Source organism: Cyanistes caeruleus, chromosome 2, assembly GCF_971803275.1.
Source record: "Cyanistes caeruleus chromosome 2, bCyaCae1.hap1.1, whole genome shotgun sequence".
Taxonomy (NCBI): Eukaryota; Metazoa; Chordata; class Aves; order Passeriformes; family Paridae; genus Cyanistes; species Cyanistes caeruleus.
In genome coordinates this window covers 24,899,827-24,922,837 of record NC_141702.1, presented here as the reverse complement: position 1 = coordinate 24,922,837, position 23,011 = coordinate 24,899,827, and the positions used below count along the sequence as shown (strand labels likewise).

Here is a 23,011-nt window from a genome sequence, read left to right as displayed (position 1 = left end):
AAGTTTGTTGTCCTTGAGCAGCAAAAAGCCAATTTGAATGAAATGGGACTCCAGCATTAAAATATGAATGCCAGAAATCTGTTAATCTGTACTCTGTTGTAGTTGTCTCCCTTTTTGTTGATGCAAACAGCAATATTTTAGCTAAAATTGCTGTTACTATCCTGTGGCTCCTTAAGTCAGAGTTTGCTTAAGAACTGAATGGCTCACATCTCTTGTACATCATACTGTGTTAAATAAAATATGCTCCAAGATCCTGAGCCAACTTTTCTGGATGTGGCACTGATATTGCTAGGTTGGCCACACCTTTTAGCACCAGTTGATTGTCCAGCTCCTCTGCACAACTGAAAATTAAAAGCTAGATGGCCTTGTTCAAGCTGTAGTGGAGGATTTAAATAACACTTGCTTTTATTAGTATCGACAATACTTCTTGGGGCTCAAAACCCGAGTTATTTAATATGTGGAGGTTTCTATACATGCACAGAAGTATATAAGGATGCACTTTGAGAACTGGGCTCTAATTTTGTTACTAAGTAGTCTCATATTTAAGCCAGCTTATAAATGCAGTGTGGAAATACAGTTTTCCAGTTCAGGCATAAATATATTAGTGGAGATTTCTCCTTTTGCTGTATAGTTCCCACAAACTGTTGTAACAGGACAAGGAGAAAGCATGTGTGATAATTTCAAAATTTGCTAAAAACTGACTAAAAGGAAACTGGCAGGAATTCAGATTTTCTTCTAAGTGAGCCTAAAAATAACTACAGGTTTCTTTTTAAGGGGTTTGCCAATTGTTTTCTTGACTTGTTAACTTAATCCTCAAAAATGAAGGGTGATTTTTATTTTCTTTTTTTTTTTTAAATGAGTGATAAGGTGAGATAGGAGATTATATATTGGCCCTCTTTCAGATTTTCTGAATTCCATGACTATGTTGCATCCTCTAGCATAAGCTGTGCAGTTTCAGGTCCAGGCATGAAAAGCCCAGAGCTGCTATTCCAGTAGCTAATGTTGCAAGGGCCTGTTGCACTCTCATCCTGCATACCCCCAACCTCCACTTTGGCCAGCCCACATCATCACAATAAACTCCTATATGCTATGTCCTGTGATAAGTTTCAGGTGGCTTTATGTGCTTCCAGTAAAGGATAAGATACTTCCCATTTAGCTATGCAAAATAAAAAGCATTTTTGGAGAAATTAGTGCTCTTTAAGTTTGCTCTGTGGCAACTTGTTGAAGTGCCTATAGTGTTAAGAAGTTTTGGGTGGAGGACAAAGCTGCTGAGAATACAAGGCTTTGGTAGGAGTAAGCTTGGGTTTTGTGCAAGATGTTCCTGGACCAAGGTGAGGAATGCAGCAAGAAACACAGATGATTAGGCAGAATAGCTTCACGTTGTGAATGGAAGCTGGAAGAAAAATAGACAAATGCAATGCCCAGGATTTTTAACTACCTGGGTAAAATGGTCTCAGGCTGATAATAGAGGCAAATTCAGATGCATGGTTTAGTCATCATTTCTCAAGACTGAAAGCCTTGGTGGGGTCCTCTAGTGTGTAGAAACACAAGGTCATACTCTATTTTGGGCTTGTTCTTCACTCTGAAGCAGCCATAGAGTGCTTTAGAAATCATTCATGGAGAAAATCACAGCATCATCATATTCAGAAGTCAATCATTCCTGATCAGAAGAAAATGTACTGCAATGAACTATGCTTGGTTAAACTGGATGGGGATTAAGTAGACAATTTTATAGCGACTCAAAGTGTAGCCCAGGGCTCATAAGTAACTGCCATGTATAATGGGAAGAAAACATTTCAAATTTTGAATGCAGAGAGTGCCAATTTTATGCTTTTTATTCCTTAATGTTTTTTTTAAGCATCACAAATTGGAAATCCTATACTTTCAGCAAATTGAATTTAGAGTTCTTCCCTTCCTCGATGCTATTAAACTTAGAAGTTTCAGTGCCGTGCCTTGATTTTGTAATTTCCATTAACTATTTCCTCAGTATTACTTACATACCCATGAATATTTGGTATCAGGAAGTCACACTGCAGTTAGTTTGTACATCTAACACATTTGAAACCATCTTCTCCATTTCTGTCTTAAATAGAGGGCCTTCAGAAAACCTTGGTTGTGAACTGCAGTGTCTAAAGCCAGGGTTTAACTACCACGGGTGCATGTGCTTCATGCTAATGTTTACAGTACTGATTATTTCAGAACATACCTTTCTAGTAGGATGTCACAATATTTAGGACAAGTCTTACTTTCTGTTATTTTAAATGAGAAATGACATATAGTGAAAAATAATGTTATGCCCTTTCATGTAACAAATGGATTATAAAGGCTGAAAAACGGTTTCTTTCATGTTGTGGGACTCGTGATTAACTGCTAAGAAAAGTCTGAGTTAGTGACTAAAGTCAGTTCCAGTTATATTAAGGAACAGGGCTGTTATGGACTACAGCCATAAAGGCACAGATCAACATATTTTAAAAGCAAGTGGGACTGACAGTGTTCAGAAGATTTCTAAGGAAAGTGTGGGCATCAACAACACAAGTAGCTGGTTCTGACTTAAAACAACCTGACAGATTTTTCACAATAACTCATGGCTATATTAAGGTTCAGTTAATTTTGGAAAAGGGGCAGAGTTTTAACAAATTCAGTAAATAAATTCTTAATAGGTCCTATAATGTGCATCTGATACCTCCCATGTAATATTTTTCTATGGCTTAGGCTCAAAGCTGCCCTGATTGAGTATTGCAACATGTGTGCTAAGATGCATGCCTATAAAATTGATCAGAAGAGAGAATGTATGATATATTGTTTTTTAATTTGGTCTCACATTTCAGAAGACTTAGAATCCCACATTCTTCTTTTCATGCTTTTCTTTGCCAATTAGCAAGAAACAGGTCCTATCATTACGTTAGTGCTTTCAGGAAATTTCTGAAACACTTAACTGTTGAATAATTGTAGTGAGAAATGAGTCCTTTTAGGAAAAGGACTGGCTGTATCCAAATGCTCAAAAAAATCCCTTTTGCATATAATCTGTGGCCTAGATTTGGATGAAATTCTGCTCTAAATTTGGTGAGGTTTTTGCTCTAACTTAATTCAACTGTGATTGTTTTGCCTTGATCATTTAATACCAAAGCAGCTCTTCAGATTAGTAGGGTAACATCAAACAACTGTGTCTCAGGGTAATTGCAACTCCAGCAGTTAATAATAAACACAGAGATGAAAAAGTAGAATAAAATAAAAACAGGCAGTGCAGTTAAAAACTCTGAGATTATAATCCTTTTTTATTTTGTTTCGACTGATAGAGAGCTGTAGGCTCTGGAAAGAAGTATTTGCTTCTGTTGCTTTGTCATGCTTATGAATTAAGCTGCTTGTATTACAATCCCTCAGAACCATTTTGGGCATTGTATTTCATTTATATAAAAAACCTCAAATGGAAATTGAGCTGCTATCTTTCTAAAAATTCAAAACCACTGTTTAACCTTCTTTAAAATTTTTGAAAATGTTATTCTAATTTCATGTCTGTAGAACTGCTGAACTAATTCTTGTCTCCCTCACTTAGTTTGATCAAGCAGCTGATGCTGAATTTGCCTGGATTGCAGAAACAGAAAAGAAACTGATGTCTCTGGGTGATATTAGGCTTGAGCAAGACCAGACCACTGCTCAGCTGCAAGTTCAAAAGGTAAAAGAAATGCATTTCCAACTGTCATTTTAATTATTGGCCGGCACACTCTCCATCTAGAAAATGTACTGGCATGATTTAATTTTCAGTCCATCATAATTAATGTGCTTCAAAACCAGTTTTTGCTCCAAATACTTTTTTTTTTTTTTAATTATTATTCTAACGAGTTTTTATTGTGTTTCAAGGCTTTTACCATGGAGATTTTAAGGCACAAAGATGCTATAGATGAACTTGTTAAATCCGGGGATAAGATTATGAAAACATGCACTGAAGAAGAGAAACAGATGATGAAGGTAAAGTGGTAGATATACAGACAATGTATAAGTAGAAGGACTCCTATGGTGTCTTTTTGAAAATACTAATGAAGAAGCATTAATTACAGTCACTTCCTGTCAGAGGACTACAATGCTAGAGGAAATGCTGCTGTGTATTGCTCTCCTTCCTTCAGGACGTTAAAAGAACAAACGCTGTGTACTTGCTTCTTTGCCTGACACTAATTTGGAGCCCCATTTATCATCTTCATCCATAGTAAATAGTGTTTTAGCCTACAGATGATTGAGTGAAGAGGTGTTAGTCATCTGGGTCGATGTGTGGAATCTGGCAGTTTATCTTCCGGAGTTCGTTTGGGTCAGTGATGCTCTGGGCGTGAGCATTTCTGTGCCGAATTCAATAGTTCTGCACCTCAGTGTGAATCTTTACTTTCATTTCTGCTAATTTCCATGCAGACTTTGCTTGCCAAGATTATTTCATCCTGTCATAGCCCATGAAAGGCATTCTTATGACTCCATTTATTGCACACAGACACAGAGAGCCCAATGTCAGGGCTGGAAACACATAGGAATAGGTTTTCTCATGGGCATTTAGGAAGGATTAGTTGTGGGGTTGGGATTTTTTGGCTAAATTATGGTGAGGCTGGATATATTGTGTAGATTCAGTCCTTTCAGTCCATGAAAAACAATGCTTCAGTAATTGTATTCAATTGTATTCAATACTGTAACTGTATGCAGGGTCTCTGAATAAATTTGATTTGCTCTTAAGCAAATTTAAAAGAGAGGAGATGTTCTGTCTTTGAAACTGTAGTCATAAGGCAGAGTAGTTTTGTGTGAGTCTCTACTAAATATTTTTATTTGTCAAAAATACTGTATATCTGTGTGTTAAGGTTATGTTCTGTCCTCTGGATAGCATCTCTATACTTAATTTACATGCAAGACATAATAAATGAAAGGATAGCTTGTTCTGCCAAAAACCAAAAAGCTTCTTCACATTCAATGTCTTGCTTATATGTAGTTTTTCCAAGGCTAGGATTTATGTGCATTGTCACGTATAATATTTCATAAACATGATAACATGGGCAGTTTTCCACAGGAAAAATATAGCTAGTATAGCAAGTTGATACTTTTGTTTATTATCACATGCCCAAATACATAAAATTGGTAATGTAATAAGCCTATAGTTCTATCACTATTAGCTATTTATTAATGGTAATACATTCTCATTAAGTAAGTATGCTAACCTGGAAAATAATGTTTCGTGGTTTCTGTTGCAAGTTTGTAAATGACAGTCACAACAGTACATGCTATTATCTTGCCAGAGTGGAAAAGAAAACCCCACCAAAAAAACCCACCAAACCAAACTAAACATCCCAACAGATTTTGTGAATTGTTCATCTTGCTTTGATTCAGAAATACTGTGGAAAACTTTCTGCCAAGTATCACTGAAGATAGGTGTCTGCAGTAAGGAAGTTGAGCTAAGATCTGCAGTCAGATCATTTGCAGATTGACTACGAGCTCTATGAATAAAGTGTTATTTGTAAATTTCAGTATTGTTAAATGTATTCTAATTATTTTGCAAGTACTGTGCCAAATTCTGATCTCCCTCATTGATGATTCTGTGTACCTTAAAAAGTGATACTGTGGAAACATCAAAACTGAAATTCTATTGAATTGGTGCTATAATTATCAAAGAATGTTCGGAAATGAAGGTAAGAGACACATGGAAAAACATACTTTTTAAAAATTTATATTATTTTACAGAAAAAAATTGAAAGCCTCTTACAGAAGTACGATGCAGTCTGTCAGATGAACTCAGAGAGAAATCTCCAGCTGGAACGGGCTCAGTCTCTGGTTAACCAGTTCTGGGAGACTTATGAAGAGCTTTGGCCATGGTTAACTGAAACAGAAATGATCATCTCTCAGCTTCCTGCACCAGCCCTTGAATATGAAACATTAAAGCAACAACAAGAAGAACATAGGGTAAGCATTGTGCCAGTTTTGAAAAAGAGAGTGTTAAAAACCAGGAAGCATTTTGCGTAGAATTGTGGAGTACTCTGCAAAATTCTTAAAACTGAGAGATACTCTTCTATTGAAGAAAAAAAAATTAATAATACAGATTAATTTTCAGTCATGTCTCTACTGTTTACCAAATTGTGCATGTAAGCAAGAGTCTCTGGGGGAGGCAGCAAGTGATGTATAAACATAAAAGAGGACTAAAGGGTAATAATTGCCATTGTATTGAGAGAGCTGAACACATAAAAGTTACTAGTTAAGAAGTATATTTAAAAGTACACATTAATGTCAGTATTGGAACAAACCAAAACAGGAACAGAAAGAACAGATATGGGATTTTGGAGCAAGAAACAAAAGGGGGGTACAGTCTGTGTATACAGATATGGACATATGCTGATCTTATGTATGTATAAAAAAATTAGCTTTTGTTTTGTTGGTAATATTGAAACTAAACTTAGCTAAGGAAGATGAACAATTAGAGGGCCAAGAATTGATTGCTTGGGTACCAATCCCATAATAATTTATCATGTCAAGAATGTTAGCTGAGTAATAATTTAAATAAATAATTCTTTCCCATAGTATCACAAAATAGAGATGACAGTGCTGGCCACTGTATGGGTCCTCTTTCATGGATATATAATTAGTTTGGATAAAAATGGAGGTGTTTCATAGGTGACTGCTAGTATCACATGGAATAAGATCCATCCCACTAAGGTTAAAAACCTGCATGTTTTGGCAGATGCAAAACCTGTGTGGCCACTGGAGATACCTGTTTCTCCCTGCTAAGCATGGACTAACTAGTGGGGTTTTTTTTTGTTTTAGCTGCCTCAATTAAGTGACTCAAGTTAGATAGCATGAGCCCTGGCTTCAAAGTCTTGTTTACTTTGAGACCAGCTAATGAAATGTACCACTCTTATGTACTGGTAAACACCAGGTTCACTCATTTGTCTTCCTATTATGTCCAGAATGAACAAACATGTTCTGTTAAGACTAGCTATATAACATAAGCTTTACAAACTACCTTGATTAGTCACCGTGAACCATATCATGCTTGCTTTACTTGCAGAATTGTTCCTCATGTACTTTAATCATGCTGCTTCTATGAGAAGCCTTTCAGATGAGCTTCTATTTTTGCATTTTCCTCGGGCTATGCCATTAGCTGAGATTTGTTTGTTAAATAGAAGTTTAATGTCAGGCACTTTTAACACGTAATCTACTCTGAAATGCTTGTTTGATAGAATTGTTTACCCAATGGTAGATCATGGAGAAGACCAAATCATTTGTTGTTCCATTAAAAAGAAGAATAAGAAAAAAAAGTAGTTCTCAATGTGAATGAGAACCTAATGTTTCTGTTCTGATGTATTTACTGATGACTATCTTGGTTCCAAATTGTGGAATTCACAGAGTTGATTCTATGTGAGTAACATGCAGTTAGTTTGGTTTGAAATGAGCTGTTGGCAGAGTATTAGCATAAGGTTTAGACCCAGAAATGTGCACTCTTGTGGCCTTGTGTCAAGTTATCGCTTTGTGCTCAAAAGTAAACTACAGAAAATTTTTTTCTAAAAATTTTTGAACTGGTCTTATAATCTCCTTTTTGTCCTCTAAGCTAGTCAACATTATTTTTCTTGTCTGGTGGCAAGGTGTACAAATTGAGTTACATTCACACTAACTGGTTAGAGTTGGGTGTGAGTTATTTTCATTTCTGTTTTGTCATTGGGGGACTGAAGAGTTGTGTCACTGTCTTCCCAGTCTCCTCAACATCTCCTTTTCTGGGGAGGAGCAAGGAAGAAAGCCAGCATCTGGATTCCTTTTTAGGGGAAGGACCGTAGTTGAAGAGAGGAGCACATATTTACACTGAGACTGATATAGATTCTTTTCTGGGTCTTCATTAGTTTAAACAAATTCTCAGCTGAGAGGAGCAGTGCATGCACCTCTCATATTCCTGTACTGGAGCTATTGGATAGAAATGCATCAAGTTCACAGCCCTGAGGGGGACAGTGCCTCACAAGAAGGGGACTTTTCTGAAAAGAGAGAGATGAGATGAGATGAGCAAGTAAATAAAATGAGGGAAGGATGGGGCTACTCACACAAAGCAAACCCTTTCCCTTTTGTCAGTTCTATGAGTGCAAGCAAAAAAATCTGAAATCCTTATACAGCTTGGAAGACACCTTGTGACACTTCACTTCCACAAGCCCCTGCACAGTCTTCAGCACAGTTTTCGCTTCTGGGACAGGTGATAAGAAGGAATAGACAGATGAGATCAAATATAATTCACTTATTAATTAGTTGTTAAACATTGTGTAAGTTTTATAATAGTGCTGTTATAAAGACAGAGTGGGGTCTTGTGGCCAGAAGGGGAGACAGATAAACAAGGCTGATAGGCCTCACCCTTGCTTTTTGTTGATTACCCTTGCTTGTTGTTTTGCCCTTTTCACTGATTTCTTTGACCTTCCCTTGTGTGGGTTTCCTCTTCTTAAATCAAGGATAATTTGAATTAGTTTTCTTGCAATGCTGGTATCTCTTTCTGTGATGTTCTTCAATGAAAGGCTTTGCAGCAAGTGACCAATATCAACATGAAAAGTATATATGTGGTGGTGTTACACCCATGTCTGGAATATCGTTGCCCTTTCTGTCATTATAGGTACTAAATATGATGGACAATGTCTGTTGTTAGCATCATATGCATAATTAGCATCTTATATTTTGCTTGTAATCATATGTCCTACCAAAGTGTTTCCAGTGTGTCTCTAGTTCTGATGTGTTATGCCTGGATAGTTCTGTGTTGGAATGGGAATGGTCACTGGCAAAGCAGTCATTAACTTCATTTCTGCTTTACATTAAGACGAAAGGTATTTGTTTGGAATTTCTTGCCAGCTGGATGTGTTGGAAGTGTGGACAGTTGTAATGTGGTGGTGCAAGCATAAGAAACTGATAAGTTGTTTCATTTGTTATAGCAACTGCGTGAGCTGATTGCTGAGCACAAGCCTCATATAGATAAGATGAACAAAACTGGGCCTCAGTTGCTGGAGCTGAGCCCAGGAGAAGGCTTTTCTATCCAAGAGAAATATGTGGCAGCTGACACCCTTTACAGTAAAATTAAGGAAGATGTCAAAAAGCGAGCACTGGCACTGGATGAAGCCATTTCTCAGTGTACCCAGGTATCAATTAAGGTTTAAAGTATAATTGGGTTTATTCAATGGAAAAATACACATTGTCATCTTTCATGGATATATCAAGATTAACTGACTGTTTCATATGGATTTTTCAACCTAATTGTCTGTGAATGTTCATATCACTGCTAATGGTATTGATTTTTCTCTATCTTGAGGGGTTATAATTTTATATATTGGTCAGTATTATGACTTTACAGACATTGAAAAATGTTACAGCTTCTTAATTTTGAAGTAAAAATTATAGTGGTCTAAAAATGTGGGATTCGATTCTCACATTTGTTTTCTCTTACTGGTCTGTTACTAGCTGATGCTTCATTTGTAAACATATACAAATTTTGATCAAATTAACTTGGGTATAGTTATTTCTAGGAATTAGCAACTGTAGTTAACAGAGTTAGCAATAGAACTAGTGGGTATTTTAGCAGTGGTAGTGGCATTGGCTCTTTGCTGCAGACTCCAAAGAACATAATGTGCTGAAACTATTACAGAAAGGTATTATCAGGAAACTTAGAGTCACAAAATGTCATCAGCATAAAATTCAGTTCAAGTCCACAAAAGCTGCGTATTCTAACTTCATCAGCCTAGGAAATGAACATCAGTAGAGAATTGTCAAATGTTGTGTTCTAGCAAATGTTAAATATTGGGTTAGTTGCCATTAAATTTACAAAGAAATTATTTTCCTCGACCGCAGATTCAGAAAAGAACTCAGTAAAATTTTGTACATTAACCCATACAAAAACCTGAATAAAAATACTTTGTTCTATACTGCTGCTTTTATAGGAAATTCCTTTTTTTTCCACTGTTCACTGGAAATTAAGTGCTATATTCTGCTTAGGTCTTAAATACTAAATAAAGAAATACACCTTGAAGACCTTACCAATTCTACATTCTAAGTAATTTTTGTCATGTCATTATAATTAATGTCATATTCCTAGCTCCTGCAGCTGAGTTTAAGAATGTGAGGCAAAACTAAATGACATCAGAAATCACCCTGCTTTTGAACTGGTTATAGACTTTATATATTATATATATATTTCATGTATAAACTTTCAGTCATTCTAACCACCTTTCTTATTCACACCTCTGAAATATGCTTGATTGCTTAGATACTCTCCTTTTCCATAAATGCTTAGTCCTCCCCATATTGGTGGAGCTGCCAATTTGAAAAATCAAGATATTTACTTAGAATTGGAGTCCCTGTTTTGTATGTGATAGACATCAACATGTTGTACCTGCTAAGTACAGAAAGCAAGAATTAGAAATGCATTCTTTGCTAACACCTAGAACATAATCAGATGTTGAGAAATAGCTGAATTATTTATGCAATAGTTTATGGTTCATTTCATATACCTAAATGTATATGCAGATGGCAAAGCAAAACATTCTAATGCCCATAGAATATAATTTTATATAATCTTTTTTTATGAAGATATGTGAATATATATTATCAGATCACTGTACTATGATGTCTATGTCAATGTTTGTCTAGACAGTCCTTGAAGAGTAATTATTTAACTCTTCAGGTTTGAAATTATATTAAATTGCACTGGGTATCAAAGGAAGGACATAATGTATGAAGCTGCAATGAGAGGTTGTAATTACTTGTATTTTCTTCCTTTTAAGTTCTAAAACACTTTGTTCTATTTCTTAAAGTTGAGTAAAAGGAGACCCACTGAATACACTGACAACTTAAAAATGTAATACATGTCCTAAAATTAGACCCAAATATTGCCAAATTAATTTCAGTTTTTATCACTGTTATAAGGTTTTGTTGCTACATTCAGTTTCTCAGAAGTCTCAAATGTGGGAAGGCTACACATTTGATTGGCTTGTATGATATTCACACTTCTAACAAAAACATTGACGCCCATAATATTAGTCACAGTCAGATTTGAAGTGGGTTGTATGGTGGGAAAAAGTAATTATATTTATATTGCCCATGTATATTCATTCCTTTGAAGAGAAAGGATGTAGCTATTTGTTCATATAAGGTAATCTTGTTTTGCTGTGTTTTTTCTAGTATCTTTTCCAAATGTTCTCAGGAGTGCTTTTTTGTAGATCCTGGAGAGTCATTAAATGAACCCACGATTTAGCAATTTCTTTAACTTGAAAGGGGCATGGTGGTGCGAGATATTTAGGAATCTCTATGAATCCAAAAGCATAAGTAAGCAAAGGCTAAATTTGGACCTATCCTAAAGGCTGAACTACTTTAATACAGCTGTAATTGAGTTTCTGAGCACCTGCCTGGGCTCAGCCAAACTTGGAAGGATAGAGTATGTACACTGTTGTGTGCTTTTAGTTGCAGAAAGTAACGCACCTTTAGTGCACTAGTGAGCACCACTTGGCCACTAACAAATGTCTTTTTGCATGGCCTTACATATACAGCCTTAATTGGAGGTTGGATATCAGTATGTTGGTCCTAACAGGAAAATGTGTATTTTTAATAGTAAGGTACCTTTCTAAAATGATGGAAGTCAGAAAGCCGTGGCTCTCTAAAGCTACAAACTACATGGGTTTCACAGAGCTAAGTGTAAGTGGTTCTGCCATATGTATATTAACCTCAGAGGGAGTGTCCTAGGACTGGACCCAAACTTAACAGGAAAAATCTTGAATTTCAGAGAACCTACCATTTTGCAGGGTTATTTTTGTAATTTAGATATTAGAAGAGCCTAGAGGGAGGTATTGCAGTTTGTACATACATATGTTGTATATAGATGTAAAGTATCTTTTTCCAAGATAATTTCAGATGGCATTTTTTAGTTTATTGTTTTTGGATTTTTTAGGTTTTATTTTATTCTAATCTGTCTGCCATTTCCTTCTGTCCTGTACCACCTTCCTAGTTTCATGACAAGATAGATCCAACTCTTGAGAGTCTGAAACGCATAGTTGAACGTCTGAGGCAGCCACCTTCCATCTCGGCAGAGGTTGAGAAGATAAAAGAGCAGATCAGTGAGAATAAGAATGTGTCAGTGGATCTGGAAAAGCTTCAGCCCGTGTATGAGACACTTAAACAGAGAGGGGAGGAAATGATTGCTCGCTCAGAAGGTGCTGATAAGGATATGTCTGCTAAAGGTAATAGACTGAGAAAACTTTCATGTAGTGGAAATGAAGTAAGCTGCAGCATATAAAATTCTTCATTTCGGATGACCTCTAATCTGGAGTATATTCTCCTGGAGAAGCTGCTTAAGATTTTTAAAAGCAAAGCATTTGTTTAAAATAATTCATTGTGGATATGACTTTTATTTTATTTTAAAGGCCATTGTGTTTGTTTCCACTTAACATTATAAGGAGTTCTGCAAAGAAATATTTTAGAGTCTAAATTTTAAAATGTACCCATATGTTTCTGCTGTAGAGCTGTAGAGAGATTTATGACCAAGAATTGTTTGCCAAGGTAGTAATCTAGTTCCTTTGTTGTTCAGCTGTTCAAGATAAACTAGACCGAATGGTCCTAATTTGGGAAGACATCCAGACCTTGACTGAGGAAAGAGAGGCCAAACTATTGGATGTAATGGAACTAGCTGAGAAGTTTTGGTGTGATCATATGGCTCTTGTAGCTACTATTAAAGATACTCAGGACTTCATTCGAGAACTGGAGGGACCTGGAGTTGACCCATCTGTAGTCAAGCAACAGCAAGAAGCTGCAGAGGTCAGTAGAAAGTATTTTCTTGGTTTGAAGTACTTTATTTACAGTATGCAGATGAGAATGTATTATTTTGGAAAGACTAGGAGGGATGATTGTGTTGAAATGTACAATAATGGTATCTCAAGAGTCTACAGTTAATAACACGTATCAGTGCTTAACTGCAATGAGCATGCAACATGTGCTTGTCATTACATTTCCTTATTTGTTTGTAAATATGTATATAATAACCATCTCACTAAGACTTTCAGAAGTTATACATACTTGAGATTCCTCGAGTAGTACGTAACATCTAAATGAAAGGTGGACAAATGTATTATCCTCTAAGCCTGTAATTATTTATACTGATAGTTAAATGTTTGAAGGTTGAATGATAACCTCTGACAAAGAATGCACTCTGATTAAAGAAATCTAATTTAAAACTTCCTGTTTGTTTTTTCCGTCTCATGCAAAATGGTATCATAAACCATTGTTACAATTTAGACTGATGTCAGCTGATTTCATCTGACGCTGCAAAGGGATGCTTATTTTTTAAGTGTCCAGTTGTAAGTCCAGGTGACTAGAAAGAAAACAAAGGTGGAATCCTGCTGTGTTCTATCTTTGAAGCAAGTTGTACATATGTTATTAAATTTAGTATTGGCAGTGTTGGCTTTTTTTCTCCTTGTAGGCTGCTAAAGAAGAAATTGATGGACTACAAGAAGAACTAGAAGCAGTTGTGAGCCTTGGCTCTGAGCTGAGAGCTGCTTGTGGAGAGCCTGACAAACCTATTGTCAACAAGAGTATAGATGAGGTATGGGAAATGGAGATGTTTAGGTCTGCTATGCGATAACTTGCTCTGCTGAAATTGGTGTATTCCCCACGACCCTAACAAATTTTGAAAATAAAAATTTTGTGACAAAAGTGAGACACCACTGAAGCCTTTGTGGTAAAGTAAGATTTGCCTTTTGAGTGAATGAATCTTACATTAGAATGTATATGCTGTGGTATTTCATTGATTCATGGTTTGAAACTTTCATAAAAGACAGATTTTTGTTTTGTTTTTTTACAAAAAAATAATATTATAAGTGACTATTTCTTGCAAAAGTAATGCTAGAATAAATTTTGGATATATATTGTTCATACCAAGTGAGACATCTTAACTGAGACTATCCTGTTTGGATGACTATAAAGTACTTTTTATTTCTCCAGTGTTCAGCAATGTATGATTATTTTAAGCTATTTTTATTATGGTGATGCAACTCCAAATGATTTAGTAGTATTTCCTTAATTAACTGTAATATTTCTGTTAATAAAAATATTCAACCAGTACTGAAGTTTACAGCTTTTATAATCCAGAACCTCTACTGAATTCTGGGAGAAGCTAGTTATGCAGTCATAGGGAGGACAAGGGTATTAGTATGGAATAAATGTGAACTGGTCATGCTTAGTTTTTTTGTATTATTGCTCAGTGAAATGTTGGTAAAAACACATTATATAGCAGTAAAATTCTTTGGTCTATTGAAGTAAATTGTGCTTACTTGCAGCTGAATTCTGCCTGGGATGCATTAAACAAAACATGGAAAGAACGTGTGGATAAGCTTGGGGAAGCTATGCAGGCAGCTGTTCAATACCAAGATGGACTACAGGTAAGATGATGTGATATACCTGACCCAGCCTTGAGTCAATGGGATTCAACGTGGTTGTTGTAAAAAGTGTCATGTGATTAGGTAGGTGGCAAGTAATGCACTCTGCTGTAATGACTATTTTCTTCAGTAGGCAGGGCTTTTTTTCTCAAAATTGGTTGAGGTTGGTTTATTGAGGTATTTTTGCATTAAAGAAACATATGTTGGGTTGTTTTATTCATGTCCATATATTGCACTTTGTAGATTCAAAATTAATGTCTCCTTTTCTGTTGATGAGAGCAGAGGTTTTTTGGCAGCACACAGTCCTAGTAGCTCTGCTCACATTTTCTTTTGATAGTCAAGGCAGGTTAAAGTTGTGACACATCTTTGTGGTCGGAAAGGAACAGAGTACAGGTCTGTATACTCATTTGCTGCTATTTTCTTTGAGTGGAAGACAGTTGAAACACTTGAATTTTATTTCACTTTACTTATAAGTAAAATATTTGAGTATTTTAAGCAAAAAATTATTAACGTAATGTTGCTAAAATGTTATACTCATTGTAATTTATCATATCACAATACTTTAGAAGATGATTTCCTTTTTAAATCTGTAGGCAAATATTCCAGCAGTTTTAAGATATCTTGTACATTGTACTTCCTAGAACTGATGAAGTTTAAAAAAAATAGAGGGGTTGTACTTTAGATGACCTTTAAAGGTGTCTTCCAACACAACCTATCCTTTGAAATGATGATGTTTTCTCTGTGCTGTTGGACTTTTTGTCGCTTTTTTGTTTGTTTTGGGTTTGTTTGTTTGTTTTTTCTTGATGGAATTTCTGTCTTCTCTGGTTCATTAAATCTTTAAAACTGGAATTTCACATGACACTGAGGGTAGTTACTTCTGCATTTGGTGCAGATCAACAAGCAGACCACTCCTTAATAATAATGCAAGTTTTGCAGTGCGTCATCATTTTTGGATTTTTCTCTGGGTGCTTTGTGAAAGAACTGTATTCGAGTGCTGTCTTACCCTCACTTCAGTAGACAATATGAAAAGTATTATGGACAGATTGTTACCTGCAGCTGCCTCACCCTCTTGAGCACACTGGGCATGGTTCCCTTTTCTCAGGGAGCCATGTACCAGTGGGCAGCTCCAAAGAGTTGTCCTAAGCATTTCTCTTTAATGGTATCTCCACAGATAACAGGCAGGTGGAAAAGGGGCCTAGTTTGAGGTGTTTTTCCCCTTGTGCAATTATTCAGATTGATGCAGGTGTTCTTAATCTGTGTAGAGTATTCTTGGGGTTCTGCATTGTATCGGGAGCAAAAGAAATACCTACAAACATCAGAACTGGGGAGACATAATTTTTTTTTTTTTTTTGAAGTCACTGCATTGTCCTATAGAAAATCATTCTAGCTCAGTCCTTCACTGTCTAGTTTGTACTGAATGGGTAGTTCCATGTTCCTTGCACAAATAGCTTTCTTCAAAATAATTTTGTTTGTAATCCTCACTTAAGGTGTGTTATCTACCACCTTCCATGTTCACTCCGAACAACTGTAGAACAAAGTTTGTCTTGTATTTACCTTTCAGGGTAAAAAAAAAAATGCAGGTTTTACACAAGAAGTAGATTGCTACTCAGCATGAATAATTCTGGTAGAATCTTGCTGCTAATGGAAGTCCAGTCTTGCAGAATTTACACTCCTATAACTGTTACATGCATAGTTATTCTATTGCATTACAAAGAAACCTAGGTTTTGCTGGGTAAGTTATTTTCTTTAAAAGAGCACAGCAATACCTTCTCTGGAAAAAAGAAAAACCCTGATATTTTACTTAATACAGCTTTTAAAAATAACAGCATTTGTCTACTCACACTTAAATATCATACTGTGATTTTCAGGCATTATTTGACTGGGTAGACATTGCTGGCAGCAAGTTAGCATCTATGTCCCCAGTTGGAACAGATCTGGAGACAGTGAAGCAGCAAACGGAGGAACTTAAGGTATGAACTAGCAATTTATTTCCTTTATATTTCTATTTGTCTGTGTTTCTCTGTGTTATTCAGTATCTTTTGAGAGTCAAATGCAATTTTAGTTTTCAATTTTTAGTAAAGAAGAATTCGCATGAAAATTATAAAATATTTAACCGCAAACTTTTCATTTTAAAATGCACTTAATTTAAAAATCTATTGCAAACTTTGGCAAGGCTACTTTTTATTTTTTTCTGATACCTCAAAAACAGTTGTAGTATCGTTCATTCTCTTTCAAAAGCTATGAAATTACTATGTACAGGATTCTTCTGCTATGACTTTTCATTTTCTGGTTTCTAACATGAACAGTTGCTTTGAGGCTCTGAGAGAAGGCCTCCAAAGCTTTGCTTCTGCCATTAGAGCTTTTATGTAAATGCTCATGCATTTCACACATATCACATTACTAATACCCGAGTATGGTGGAAATCAAAATTCCAGTCTAACTTAGAAACCCTTCTGCATGGATCTGTACTTGTGACTGAATATGCTCCTGATGTTTGAATCCTGTTGTGCTATGTTTAAAAAGCAGAGATTTGTGATGATCAGAGAAGGTTCTTGGTTTTGTTGCTCACTTGTAGATTTTGTTGGCTGTGGGCAGGTTGTTTTATATATTTTATGATGTAACTTCAAACGAATCATGACCTTACATAGTTCAGACCATGTGTACACAAGATGCGTTCAGACTGTTGCACCAACTGTGTGTTAAAGAGGGTGTTCTACTAAAGATGATTTGCTTTCACTTCCTTTCAAGAATAATTCCATTTGAAGTTTAAAGCATTATCGCCATCACAAGAGCTAGAACACAGAATCATTCTATGATTCTGTACTCATTACTTGTGTTTCATTTATTTCTATTCTTTTTCTATTTACCATAGCAATTTAAAACAGAAGCTTATCAGCAGCAGATAGAAATGGAAAGACTGAACCATCAGGCAGAACTATTGCTCAAGAAGGCAACACAAGAGAGTGACAAGCACACTGTTCAAGACCCTCTCTCAGAGCTCAGACTATTGTGGGACAGCCTAGAAGACAAAATTATAAGTAGACAGGTAAATAAGCTTGGAGGTGGGGGCTTTATTAATGACTTAGATTTTTGTGAGAAATTCTTTGTTATGTATAATGCTTATATTAATTTACACATTCCTTTTAATTTGGAAGCTACAAAAACTATATATAATAGGATTGGAATTGTTCAATTAGTTGAGTTTTTGAAACATTTTGAAACCTTTTGAAATTTTCTGCCAGTAGTGCTGTGTTGAATGACTGTGATTTAATTTTGGTTATTTGATGATGTCTTAAGTAGCAGTTGGAAACATGTTTATATGTGCAAAGGTAATAGTAGCTGCTGAACTGAACAATTGAATAAAACCCCATTAATATTAAACTATTTCAGTGTTATTTCCTTTAATTATCAAGCTGAGAGATGTGAAAGAATCCTTTGAAGTGTGCCATTTTTTCTCAACAGAATGATTTCATGACAAAGAAAATGTTTTAAAAGGATCACGAACCGAATTGCATTTATATTGAAAATATGTTTTAAGTGATAAAAAGCTACTGATACATCTGATGAAAGACCCTTCAACCTTAACTCTATTCTGGTTGTATGGCCTCTTCCAAGGCCAGGAATTTGAGCCTGGAATGCAAGGCTTTTCAAGGGAATTGCTAACTCAGCTGTAGTTATAAAGCATTGCCTGTATTGGGTAGCTCTGTCTCCCTGGTTTTTATTCTGTTTTATGCATGGACTCTGCTCTGGATTATGGTGACTAATGGTAATGTAAGACAATTCAATTGCACTGTGAAATGATTTTATTGTTAACTTTATTTTTACTGTAGCACAAGCTGGAAGGTGCCTTGTTAGCCTTGGGGCAGTTCCAGCATGCCCTGGATGAGTTACTGGCATGGCTGACGCACACAGAAGACTTGCTGAATGAACAGAAACCCGTGGGTGGAGACCCCAAGGCTATTGAAATTGAACTTGCCAAACATCATGTATGTAATTAGAATCAATATTAACCAGAATGTTCTTTCGATGTTTATCTTAGGGATGAGTCTTTTATTAGCAAAACTTTACATTTGATAAATAATTCCCTACGTATAGTTTCAAGATGCAGATTATAGCTGAAATGAGGGCTTGGAATAAATATCTTTCCTCTTAGTCCTCCACATTCCTACCTTTCTTGCATATGGTATGGTTTTAGCCAAAAATAAACAGCTTACCCTAGTCTCCACCTCTAATCACCTTTCTTTGACCTAGGAAATTCAAAAGTTACTGAACCTGCTACTCTCCCTGAAGCAATAAACTCCTTGATTAGTTCTGTTTAAGTCAGGTCTCAGAAACAGTACAACTCTTGCATATCTTTGCTTCTTTCTTCCCTCTCAGAAAATAGTGATTTATTCTGAATTCTGTAAAATTGTGTGTCAGTTGGGTTCTGCTAAGATGGAAGATGCTTCTCTGAAAATCTGTACAGACTCCCATCTTTTTCTCAGTGTTACTTACAGTGTAGGTTTAAAGGGTTTTTGTTTGTTTGTTTTAGTATTTTTACTGATCATTGTTATTTTGGAGCCCATGGAAGAATGCTTCTGCCATGCCTTTATTTTTAGAACATCTCCTAGGAGTAAGAGATTTTCTCTGCCTCTGTGTGTAACTGTGCTCTTCATAACAACATGTTCTTTCTAGACTTGAAGAATTCAATCTAACCATGTAACTCCCCTCCCTTTAAAACTGACATTTAATTTTTGGCCTGCATATGATGTAAAAAGTACTCAGAGTCCATTTTGGATTTTGAGAGAATTGATTGAAATTGACAGTACACAGATAATTAAGGTATTTTCATTGTCTGTGTTAATGCAGCTATGCAGCTTCTGAAGGCTTTTGGGTGGTCAGTTGGAACTTGAACAGAATACAGTATCTGCATACCTTATGTGCATACCCTATTGTTATAAACAGACCCTTTTAAAACAGTAAATAAAATTACAAAAATAGGTTCTGCTCCATGAACCTTTTATATTCTTATCAAACGGAAGTGTTTTACTAGTGAAGAGGCATAGAGGCATCATTTGTGTCTGTACTGAAGGAGTTCAGCAAACACATGAATGAATCTACTTCCTTTTCATAATACAGAGTTTATAGGTTAGAAAGTTCACACAGTAGTGCATCCTGTGGTAGCCTGTAAAAACATCCACCTCTTGAATAACTTTGGAAAGAATAGACCTTGTTCTTAGTGAGTCTCAGCAGGAAGGAAGGGATAAGATGCATCTGCTTCTGTGAATACCTTTTTTCACCCTGTTAGGAAAATAAAATAATCTAGCTCTTAGCTTATAAGAATTAAAGTAAATGTGAAGTGTGTTTTGTATTCAAGGTCTACTTGTGACTTGCTATTTCGTATTGTGCTCCATTGAGTTTATTTTTAAGTTCCTTTTTATTTAGCTTTATATTTTTTTCCATATGCTAGCACTTTGATGGAGGTGAGTTTGAGTCAGACCCCAGGAAGACAGCAATCATAAACTTGAATTTCTTAGACAGGGTTTACTCTTCTCTTCCCAACCATTTTGTGTATTTCTTCTTCTGTTCTATATTAAAGCTTTTCTTGCCCTGTCCCCCATCCTTCTGAAAACAGCATTTTTTTTCCCAAATGTACATTTTGCCTTTTATGGTTTTTACTGTGGTTGGTGATAAGAGGTTTTCCAGCAGAAGGAGGAGGTCTTTTGGCCTTAGTACTACAACCATCCCCCAGTTCTTTGCATAGGTCAAGTGTCTTGGTAGCCTGACATAACAAGAAAAGAGTTGCAGCCGTGAAATGCACAAGATGACATTGTGGCAGCTGGGTTGTTGTATAGCACAGCAAGCACATAGTATTCAAAGAAAAATCCTGTTAAAGGAAAGTATATAATTAATTTAAAAAGTGAAGGAATAATTATTCCCTAGCACTAGTAAAAACCTTTAATAATTTCAGAAATACATGCTTTCAGAAGGAATATATTATTTTTTTCTGAGATTAAAAAAAACCCCCAAAATTCAGTATTTTGTCAGGATGGTATTTTACTGCTTTTGAATGAAGAGGTCTTAGTTATTAACTTTAATTTCTGATATCTGTGCTGATGTTAAACTATTGCCTTGTCTTTGGTCTACAACTGGCTCAATCCCTGTGAGTGCCTTCATTCAGTAACTTACCAATATGGCCATGCTGTGTTACAATTGTAGGTGCTACAAAATGATGTTTTCGCCCATCAGTCTACGGTGGAAGCTGTTAAAAAAGCAGGAAATGACCTGATTGAATCAAGTGCTGTTGAAGAAGCAAGTAATTTACGGAGCAAGTTGGAACTCCTGAATCAGCGCTGGCAAAAGTTGTTGGAAAAAACAGAACAAAGGAAACAGCAGCTGGATAGTGCCTTGATCCAGGTGAACAGGAAATGATCAAATATAGACATAACTCAGAAAAAGTGTCTTTTTACATGAAATACACAGATACATCTATTAGAAGTTGGCCTAAATCAAAACTATGATACAGACACTTGTGAATTTGGAGAAAGTTTGAATCCAGCTGTATCTTTCATGGCTGGACACTGTCCTTTACAGTGCTGATGAAAGACTTCAGCTTTTGGCCTGAAAATTTTTGTAAAGGATGAAATTTCTGTATAGGTGTATTATTCAGGGGAAACATTTGTCTCCCAGTAGTTATTTTGACTGCTTTCATGATTTCTATGGTTTTTGTTCTTATCCTTTGAATTGAATTGAGCCAGTTTGTGTGTTTGCTTTTTCTTTTTCTTTTTCTTTTTTTTTTTCCTTCTTTAATTTCCTTTGATTATTACAAATATCTGAATAAACCAGTTGCCAATGTGCTTATGCATCTGAGCTGGTATTGGAATGGAGAACATTTAAGTTATCTCTAAAATGATATGGTATAATTTAGGCTCAAGGTTTCCATGGTGAAGTTGAGGATCTGCAGCAATGGCTGACAGACACTGAACGTCAGCTGTTGGCATCAAAACCTGTTGGAGGCTTACCAGAAACAGCAAGAGAGCAGCTTAATGCACATATGGTAAGTATCAGTGTTAGAATGCTTTGCAAATTGCATTTCAGGACTAACTACCTTTTAAGAGTGTTTTTGGTAAATATGTTGTGTGTTCTATATACCACAATGTCTGTACAGTGTCTTAAAGAACTTGAATAGCTTTCAAAACAGCACTGTTATTTACAGTGTAGTTTAGTAGCCTGTTGGGACATGCCCAAAGCTGAAACATTATTAGTGTTGAGACAAATAAAACAACTTTTGCATCTTTACAAAAGGTGTTTGCAGATTTTTCAGTGATTCCTATTCTTCTTTTCCCTTCTGATCCCAGAATTAAATTTATGATTTTTCTAAAGTTTGAAGATTAATCTAAAAATGGCCCACATTCACTGAACCTTGACTTAAGAGACTTGATCCTTTATTCCTTATCTAACTGAAGCTGACAGTAAAGTCATCATTAGCATAGAAGTAAGAAGGACTACTGGCTCATAGAGGCTGTGCTTTAATTAGAAATGGCAAGCTGAGCAGGATGCCTGAATTATTCCCTTTCTTTCTCTTTAAGAAATGTTCTGTGGATTTCTCTGCTCCCACAGAACCATAGTGTTTAAAAAAGACACTTAAACTTGATCTCTTACCTCTAAGGAAGGTGGTTCTTACTGCTCCATTTGTGTAAAATCATGATGTGCTATTAGGTCCAGGATAGAAGCCCAAACCTGGTGACTGAACCTCTAAATTCCTGGCTCAGATGTAACAGTGATACTGAACTGTCCTTGAACAGGAATACACCTGATCTGATACTACCAATTAGACTGCTTCATTGTCATAATGTTAAAAAATCAGATTTTTTTTTTGGTGCTAAAGATCATTGCTTACCAACATGAGGCACATTTTTTTTCCTTCTTCTTTGTCCTCAAAAATTTGCCAGTATATATAATTGATAGGGAAACTAATTTACATTTTTAAAATCAGTTAAGACAGGAAATTAGATCCAAACAGAAATAATCTTGTGGTTTTGAATCCCTGTAATCCTTCCTTTTTGTCATAAAGAAAAAAAGGGGGGGAAAAATAGGTGGTGGGTTTTTTCTCTGTTTGTGTCAGTGGACTGTAATCATGATTCCCTGAAAGTCAGTGGTGGTCTTTCCTTTTTCATCCTGCACTTAGATCAAGATGCAAAAGTTTTCCATGGAAAGCTTCAGGATTTTCTTTTAGTATATTCCTTGCTATACAATTTTTCTGCACTTACAATGTTTACAGATTGATTAGTTAAAAGGCCTTTTAATTCAATGTTGTAGTCAGAACAAGTCTGACTGTCCCCAGTAATATGCACCCTAGATGTACAATCCCTCCTGTACATGTACATTTTAACAAGATGTTCCTATCCTGGTGGGCATCTGCAGGCATTGACTTACTATCAACCCTTAAAGCACAGAACTTGATTTCCTTTTGGTTAAACCTTAATGAACATGTGCAGATATGTGCTAATTTTCTCCCTCATTTTATGTATTTATTTTCCTCTGAAATGTTGAGGGCACTTGTCATGTTGTCTACTACTTTCCAAGTTCAAACTTGTCTCTAAATGATACCAACTATGTTAGTTACTGATGTGAAACTG

The 23,011-nt window shown here is 35.8% G+C and overlaps 1 protein-coding gene across 30 annotated transcripts in view; it reads left to right on the top strand.

Moving 5' to 3' along the window:
- The window catches only part of DST (dystonin), a 283,922-nt gene that overhangs the window by 227,360 nt on the left and 33,551 nt on the right, over nucleotides 1–23,011 (top strand). For all 30 annotated transcript variants that reach the window (XM_086876137.1, XM_086876130.1, XM_086876116.1 and 27 more), the window contains 13 exons: nucleotides 3,554–3,673; nucleotides 3,859–3,966; nucleotides 5,707–5,925; nucleotides 8,913–9,116; nucleotides 11,972–12,203; nucleotides 12,551–12,777; nucleotides 13,439–13,561; nucleotides 14,295–14,396; nucleotides 16,262–16,363; nucleotides 17,266–17,439; nucleotides 18,224–18,379; nucleotides 20,592–20,789; nucleotides 21,301–21,429. In XM_086876137.1, the coding sequence (XP_086732263.1) occupies nucleotides 3,554–3,673; nucleotides 3,859–3,966; nucleotides 5,707–5,925; nucleotides 8,913–9,116; nucleotides 11,972–12,203; nucleotides 12,551–12,777; nucleotides 13,439–13,561; nucleotides 14,295–14,396; nucleotides 16,262–16,363; nucleotides 17,266–17,439; nucleotides 18,224–18,379; nucleotides 20,592–20,789; nucleotides 21,301–21,429 (2,094 nt within the window). The remainder of the gene's footprint in view (nucleotides 1–3,553; nucleotides 3,674–3,858; nucleotides 3,967–5,706; nucleotides 5,926–8,912; nucleotides 9,117–11,971; nucleotides 12,204–12,550; nucleotides 12,778–13,438; nucleotides 13,562–14,294; nucleotides 14,397–16,261; nucleotides 16,364–17,265; nucleotides 17,440–18,223; nucleotides 18,380–20,591; nucleotides 20,790–21,300; nucleotides 21,430–23,011) is intronic.